The sequence below is a fragment of the Numenius arquata genome, chromosome Z (genome assembly GCF_964106895.1).
Source record: "Numenius arquata chromosome Z, bNumArq3.hap1.1, whole genome shotgun sequence".
NCBI classification, from domain to species: Eukaryota; Metazoa; Chordata; class Aves; order Charadriiformes; family Scolopacidae; genus Numenius; species Numenius arquata.
In genome coordinates, this window is record NC_133616.1 from 56,351,913 (window position 1) to 56,360,600 (window position 8,688).

The window sequence follows — 8,688 nt, forward strand, 5'->3', positions numbered from 1 at the left end:
AGCTGAGAGTTCATGCTTTAACTATTACATGAACAAAATAAGCAGCTTAAATTAGCTCAAATTCCTACCAATTGTGACAGCTTTGTACTTGCCAATCTGAAACATGGCTACTACACTAAAAAGGAAGACACTTTCTAAAATTATAAATAATAAATGGTTTACTGGAAGCCTATTGGCTCAGCCAGAAAATACACAGCATAAAATATGTACATACTGTATTGTTGGACAGAATCGCTCATAATTTCCTTCCTTATTTATTTCTTTTACCTCTTTCACACTGAGGGCCAGTAAATCCGTAGACACATGCACAGCGATTAGGTCCAATACAGCGTCCTCCATTTTGGCAGCCGTTTTCACAGACAGCTTGAATTAACAAAAAAAAAAAGTTTTAAATATTATAGTAATGATATTTCAAAGACTATCACATGCAGTACTAAAAATTTTTTTTTTCCTCTCAACTGCTCTAAGTCTTTCTGGATTTGAATATCAAACTGATCTTCTTCCTACACATCATCACCAGCAATAATGATTGTTCAAGTCAAATTCCATTAGCCCAAATTCTATAAGCACCTGTTTAATGCTAATTGAAACCAGCTGTTTAATTAATCATATTCAGCACAGCTTCTTAGCAAATGTTTAACTTATGGATATTTTTGAATAGTTGCACAGCTCTAGTCGCTAATTGTAAAAACTTACATCCACCACTGAAGTTAGCAGATAAATCAACCAGTTTGAGGTTTTTTGAGCATAGTAAGTTGTGCTATTCAGTCACAAAAGAAACAAATATTTCAATAAAGGAGGCTTGGGGACCCTGGGAGACAGATAACCCAGTTCTCAGAGTTGATGCTGCTGGCAGAAGTGATATTCAGAGCAAGGGAGAAGAATTGCCAGTTTAACTCACCTTTAACTGCCTTCAAAAACTGTTTCCTACAAGATCCCAACAAGAAATAAGACGATTTTTTGGGGTATAAATCCGCAGTTTACATAGATGGAGAAGGCACTTTACAGTTGTGGGACTTTGGAGCACCCACTCATGCTATTTATCAATGGTGTGAATGAAGAACAAAGCCTCCTGTGAAAGCACTGAAACCTCAGTTTGAAAGGAAGACAGTTCAGGCTCATTGTTTCCAGGATCTATGGCTCAGTTCAGAACTAGCACATGTTCCAAAATGAAGTATTTCACCTTAAAGGACAGCCCCACTATTTTTAAGTGGCTCTGAACAACAGCAAAGAGATTTTGGTCTAGAAGCTTCCAAGCTGCCTTCCTACCCAGGTCTCCCCAGTTGGAAAGTGACATTTTTAATATATTTGAGTATCCAGTGCAAAGGTAAATATTTCAAACTGGAAAAAATGTACACAGGCCTCCTATATCACAATGGGAACACAAAGTATACTGTTATGTGAAAATGTGATAAAGCCTTAGTTCCTATCAAGAACTAGAAAACTGAAATACTTTTTACTGAGAATACATCTCTTATGCACAAAATAAAGATACTTGTCTGCAAGTGTTACATTACTGCATTAATGGACAGTGGTATGTCAGTGAGACAACTAACTTCAGTAGTTTTACAACACAATTACATTTTAGTAAAAAGAAATATAAAGACATACTTAAATTTTTCAGACGTTTATTCCATACTGTGTCTAGAAGACAAGTACTCAATCTTACTTGAAATCTTAACTATCCTATGCACTGAGACTAGTCTCCACAGTCTGTTCAGATCTTCTGGATTGCTTTAGAGCCACTGCTTGAAAATTCAATCCTCTTTTCATTTATTCATGGGAGATATGCCGCATCTGAGAGCATTCAGGTGTTGACCCAATACTTTAAAATAAGCAGGAAGGGGCCAACAATGCTTAAAAGTGAATCTGACTGTGACTAGGGTCACATTTTAGGATTACAATTATTACCTAACATTTTACAGAACTGTATCCAGTTAGAACTAAAGCAAGAACAAGACTGGTCCCCAGCATTTGCAAGAACAACTAAGACAAAAGGATGTTCTTCCACACTATTCAATCTAACTGCTCTTAGCCTAGCTGTCTTTTGTCGGTCTCTAGTTCCTTCAGACTACCTTCAGCAATTAATTTCTCAGGTAATTAGTAGCCAGCTGGCCTCAGAATACACTTTGAGTCTTTCTTCACCCCTGCAGCCTTTAATGATTTTTACTGTTTGCTGAATTTGTATAGCTTGTAAACACTGTACTGTGATAGGTAGAGCTGTACAAATAATTGACTTTCTAGCTTGTCTGCCAAACCAGAAAGGTATCCAAAAGCTTGGACTGCATTTAATCTTTTTCCTTAGTCAAGCAGAAAACAGAAAAACATGCTTTAACCTAGCAGTTAGGCTGCTTCTCTGAGAAGCAGAAACTTCGTCAACGAGAATGAAAGATTAGTGATCACCTGGTAAGAAAAGGAGAGTGGGACGTATAAGGCCATTGCTCCCAAAGTTTTTTCAAAAATACTTGGTGATTTCGTTAATTTTAATTTTAACTGTAGAGAATACAAACGCACCTCATGCATGAACTGACTTTCAGCTAAGCACTCTGCCCCAAAACAGTGTTAAATTTCTCACAGACATTTCATTATATTTCAGCAAATTGGCTTTGTTACCTTCCTGCTCTACCTAACGAAAGAAGGCGAACTGAGAGGACTTGTGTGGGCTTAGTTTCAGATGCAGCAGAGCTGTTACTTACGCTGCCCGCAGTAAGTTCCGACGTAGCCCTTCTGGCACTGGCACCGGTCGTCCGCGCAGGTGCCACCGTTCATGCACCTGATGCTGCACTGTTGTACTGCAGCGGAGCCCAGGCAGAGAGACACCAGCGTTAGGCAAAAATAACACATTGGGAGCCAAATGTGGGTAACATCCGAGACGTCTGAAAGCAGACGTGACCTTCGTACAATATATGCTATTTAAGTGTACGCTCAGGTATTCTTGTAACCTAAGCCAAACCAATCCTAAGCTATTAGTCAGCCATTCATTTAAAAGCAACCATGAAGAGGTTTTTTTTTTTTTAAGAGTTTTCCATTCCTATATTTAGCAACTTGAAGCTTTTAACTATCTTGAAGGCTGTACGATCTTTATTTCTTAGGAAAATGGATTCAGTGAAAATGTTAATACCACAGACATTTATATTTAAACTCACTTATCTCTTTAAACACTCTTTTTCTTCCCAATTTGTCACAGAGTAAACATGCACACATAGGATATCAAACTTTATCAAAAACCAGAGATATACCAAAGCGTAAGTTACATGCGTGTATGCAGTAACGACAAGTTATTTTCAAAGAACAGTAGCTATTTTTAAGTTGATACTCAAAGAGAATTACTTCAAATGAAACCTCTAATGAAAGTAAATATACTAAGTCCTTACTAGATTTCGATCCACAAGTAGGTGATATTTGTCCGCTTGCACAAGTGCACATGTTAGGACGGGAACAAAATCCATCACCGCAGCTGTTTCTACAAATTGCTGAGGAAAAACACAATTAAAAAGACAGTGATTAACTGTAACCTTAGTCTTAAACTATAGGGAGAAAAAGCTAAAAGTATGCTAACAGCTGCTTTTTAAAAAAAAACAAAAAACACTTGAATGCTCAGTTCATTGGAACAGTTAATACACATGCAAAAGTAATGTTAAGTCAAATAAAGCAAACTGAGTTTTGGTATAATCAGTATCTCTGACAAATTTAAAGACAAACAGAATCAAATATGGCCTATTCAAACACTGGTCTGACCACTAAAACCAGATAATCCCTAATTAGAAATACCACCCTATTACATAAGTAATGTAAAATTATTAAAATTATGTATTTTAGACCACAAGACCTGTAGAAAACTTTATGAAGAATCCAAGATTTGAATGAATATAAACAATATAGGTCATAAATGACAATTTATGGTATGGCTTCTCTCTTATAATCACTATTTTAGAGGCATTTCAGGGTCTCTTTTTTCTAAGATTATCTATCCTTTACACAAAGTTGTTCTGTGGGAAGTCAATGTCCAAATGCGGGTCTTTGCAAATTTTGTGTAGTTTCCCTAAATACAGTTTTCTGTACTCAAGTATTTCCACATTGCCATTTAGAAACTGACTTTATAAAAAATCTCAGGGAAGCCTGTCCAACACCATATTATGTGTGCATAACATGCACGCCGTGCCGCTATCCCCTGATGCATCAAAGTTGCGCCTTCCCTTCTGTCTCACCAGCCAAGGCAGCTTCATTGCACAAAGGAAAAACAGAACCAGAAAAGAGTTAAAGGCTAAATCCAGATTCTAAAGGAGATCCGAATTAATATGTCTATCTGGCTTAGAAAGTGCACCAAAAGAGAGCCTGAAACATTCAAGGCCAGTATGGCACAGGAAGACCTCAAAAAAAGAAAGCCTGAAACATTAAGAGCCAGCACGGCACAAGAATGCCTCAAAAAACATATTGTGCAAAAGACAGCTTGTAAAGCAAAAAAAAAACCAAGCAAGAATCATAGTTTCTTTGTAAATAACTTTGGTGTTTTGAGGTAATCAAATAATCTGGAAGAACATCTCCACTGAAGGACAACAAAAAGAACAAATACCTCCGGCAGATGATCTGCCAAGAATAAACTGACTACCTCTCTATATACATTAAAAGAAAAGGAAAAAACCCAAACACCTGGCTATATATATAAAAAAAAAGCAAGCAGAGATAAGACCTTTCCCAGAATGCTTGTGCTCCACTTCTTACACATAAAAACATGCAGACATGAAATGCAACTCCTGCAAGGAAGCAAAAAGTTTTCTTGCCTTGTTACAGAATTCAAACATGCCCCCTCTGAAATTTACATGCTCCCTTTTACCCTTCCTCCACCAAATCAGAAGCTCTGTACTGATGCTGAATATGACCAAACCAGACCAGACTTTGTAAGCCCGCATCCTCCTTGACATACACCAACAAAGGCCACATTTTCTTTCCGAGAGAGTAGACAAAGCCACATTAGTGGTCCACTGACACCACTCTTCAGGCATCAAAAAGATGGAATGTGGATCATCTACATTTATCATGAAATTCCTCTACAACTACGCGCTAAATACGAAGGCATGGGAGGTGAAGGAGCTTGTGGGTTTTCACTATTCAGTTGAAATTAGAGACATACTACTGACTGATATGAAATACTTTTTCCATTAGCAGACGTAAAAGTGGGAAACTGGACTCGGATTTAGAGCCCTTGACAAACACAGGGAACAGGGCTGTTTGCCTTATGTCGCGGTACTGTCCATCTTTATACAACAAAGCTGAATCTCCTGATGAAGCAAGGTCTACATTTAGACCATTTTGTTAGTTTACTATCTGTTAGGGGATATTTTTTTTATCAACTGAAAGCCATATAGCTGAAAGCACATTGTAAATATGCTTTCATCAGTAGAGTTTCTTTTATTTAAAGAAAAAGTAAACCCAGCCAGACCCTTCTTTTTTAGATAAAAGATCTCTTTTAATCATAAATATGTCACAGACTGCCAACAACCATCATCATGTTATCAACTAAAAACACTCAAAGGTTAGAATTGTTTCCTGCTGACCTACCACTAGCTCATAGATCTCTCTTCATGAAATAATACTTTAAAATCACCAGTTACAATCTGTACTATTTATAATCAACGCATCCCCAATAAGAAGTTTGCTAGCTTGTCCATCATTCTGTGCAGGAAGCTTTGTCTAGCTAAACAGCTCTAGCTAGAGGGGCCATCATCTCAACGAATGTTTAATGTAAGCATAGGAATATGTGCTTTTACACCTTCATCAAAAATACAAATAGAAAAGTGTCACAGCCAATCTTATAGATGGTCTGGCAAAACCATTTACCCATTGAACATGTTAAGAGAGCAGCAACTAAGCCCCAGTAAGTAAACAGGAGCTGAAAGATGTCCTTTGTGTATATAAATTAAGTCAAAGATTATTCTGTATGTGAAGAGACCCAAGACCAAGGTCTTTAAGAGGCACTGAGAGTCACAATTCAAGGACAGGATTTCTGAAAGCATTCTGAAAGACTGAAATCATTGTCTCTTCCTGATTTCATTCGAGCTAGATACCCAGCTGAATTTGAAAAAAACAATAATGGCATATTAGACAGCCTAAATCCATTTTAAAAACGCGGGTTTACATTTAAGTAATCCAATATCATAAGAGATTATAAATGTGAACCAAACATTTTGAGGAGCTCCTCTTATTCCCCACTGGTATTGATACCAGCATCTTCCTCTGAATGACATGGTTAACCTTTGCTAGGAAATGCTAGGTCAATCTTAGATGAAAATTGGTGATACATGGCACGACAATAAGAAATATTGGCAAGGCAAACTGACTCATGTAAAACGAATAGATGTGAGCAGGTTGATAGTCCTGAATAATAAAGGAACGGCCCAAAAGCCACCTTTAAGTTTGGCAGATCTTGGCTTACTACTCACTCCTTCCCTAGTTTAGTCCTGGAAGTCTGTTAGATGGAGTATTACAAAGACCTTCACTGCTTATGTAAAGGGCAATATGTTCTTGGACCCGAATGCTGAAGCTGAGCATACTTACTAGCAAGAGACAGTGATAGACTAGGATGAATGGGAACAGACTCACATTAAAATTCAGGGACTATAAGAAGCATGTGTCTAATACCAGCTTTTATCTAACAGACAGAAAATTCGACTTAATTCTCCATTTCCTTTGCAGGGAGACAACGTTTCCTAACCAGAGTATTGAGCAGATTTCCCCTTTTTTTCCCCTTTTTTTTGCCAAGCCATGTCAACCGCCACATCTGTCAGCAGACTACCTGTTATGACCAGCCAGCAATCTGAGTCTACATGCTTTATAGCCATTAAAACACAACTGAAGATTACAGGCGAGAGAATACACACCCCAGATGTAAAAAAGTTTTCCATTTGATTGTAATTCCAAGCCTAGCACAGAAGTTTCACACAACTTCAGATCTGATTTGCTTTATATCAAGACCTTTTGGCTTTTTTTTTTTCCTTGTTACTATAGTTGATTATTTGATTTATGGAAGGTTTTTTCCTTTTTTGTTCATTGTTGTGCTCTTCTTTTTAAAAAGCTAAGTGATGAACACAGCAAAAAAAAAAAAATACAGCAATTGGCCAATCTTTCAATTACAAGAAACAGGGACGTCTAAATGCATCATTTTTTTTAATTTTTCTTCTTTTTAAAAATAAGGCAAAAGACAGAACTGAATTTTCTTTTCTAACAGTGAATGGAGCTGTAACTCACAGAAGAATATTTATTTTTATTATTACGCCTAGGGCAGTAGAAACTTGAAGTCAGACACTTACGAACAATGCACTGATTTCCTCCAGGGAGAGTTTTCCATCCAGGGCAACAGTACGAATGGAATCTAGAGCCACACACATTTGGCCTGTCACACAAACAAATAAATGAATATATATAAAAATATAAATCAGTGTAAATAGAAACCAAAGTTTTATGCACACACAAGGGAAAAAACCAGCCACATGAAATAAAAAAAAGTGTATAGCAAAGATGTCTACAAAAAAATCCTGCCCACAGGAACAAACCTTCCTCCACTTATAAGGAGTTCCAAGCCATTTTATTTTGTTCCACTGGTTAATATAAAGAGGAGAGGCAGACTAGGCAACAGCAGGCCACATTCATCCCTGGTGGAACTATTGAGGACATGCAAGGGATGAGTTTGGCGCCGCATTCATATACAGCCTTAGAAGTCTCGCTGTAAAAATTGGCTTCATGCTGCCGTCTGACACAAGGCAGAAGGGATGACTGGCCATAAAGATTAACAAACTAATTCAAAATTACCAAGAACTCCCCAAAACACTAGAAAGAACAGATTTTGCAGCTTCTCAGTAGAAGCCAAAGTAAAGTGAATGCCAAAGTATCTTTATATTGTAACACGCTTGAATAAAGAGCCCAATGCGGTACATCTGTTAGTTGTAACGGAGCCCCACACAACGTCTGCTTTTAATATAATCGCACTAATTAAAAGACCGTATTTCACAGCCGAGGACAAAACACCAAGCTCAATTAATCACACGACTCCGTAGTCACATAAGGGGGCCGGAAGGTCAGATGCACCGCAGGCAGGAACGAAGACCGCAGGTCGGAGTTTGGGGTGGGGGACTGGCAAAGGAAGGGGGGGGGGGGGGGAAGGGGGGCACAGAGGGGGTGCTGCTGGATGGCGGGGCGGCAAGGAAGGGGTTCGGGGGTGCGGAAGGCGGAGGCCCGAGCGCGGCGCGTCCCTACCCGCGGAGCAGCTCCTGCTGTCCTCCTCGCCTGCGGACCCGGCCGGCGCCGGCCCCGTCCTCCCGGTACGCGGCGGCTGGGTAGATGCCGCCCGCTCCTCCCGCCGGGCGGACCGGCGGCGGCTTTTGTTGCCCGTCTGCGCCCTGAGGCCAGAGGGCCAGGCAGCCCAGCCACAGCAGGCAGGGCTGCAGCCACAGCCACCGCCGTCTCCCCATCCTGCGGCTGCCCCGGGTGGGAAGCGGCGGAGGCGGCGGGCGGGGAGGCGGGGAGAGGTGAGCCTGTCCCGCACCGCCGTCGGCGGGCAGGGCTCCGCTCCTCGCCGGGGGAAGGCTTCAGCCGCGGAAACTCTTTCTTCTCTCCTCCCCAGCCTGCCCTGCCGCCGCAGCCGTCAGCGGGACGCGGTGATACCAACAGCGGGGTCCACGTTGCATCCCCCCT

General features: G+C 40.1%; 1 protein-coding gene across 3 annotated transcripts in view; it reads right to left on the reverse strand.

Annotated features, from left to right (window-relative positions):
* Positions 1–8,465, reverse strand: part of FBN2 (fibrillin 2) — a 172,180-nt gene extending 163,715 nt beyond the window's left edge. For all 3 annotated transcript variants that reach the window (XM_074166568.1, XM_074166567.1, XM_074166566.1), the window contains exons 1-5: positions 8,251–8,465; positions 7,308–7,390; positions 3,375–3,473; positions 2,697–2,792; positions 268–363 (exon numbers count right to left, since the gene is read on the reverse strand). In XM_074166568.1, the coding sequence (XP_074022669.1) occupies positions 268–363; positions 2,697–2,792; positions 3,375–3,473; positions 7,308–7,390; positions 8,251–8,465 (589 nt within the window). The remainder of the gene's footprint in view (positions 1–267; positions 364–2,696; positions 2,793–3,374; positions 3,474–7,307; positions 7,391–8,250) is intronic.
* Between the last annotated feature and the right edge of the window lie 223 nt (positions 8,466–8,688).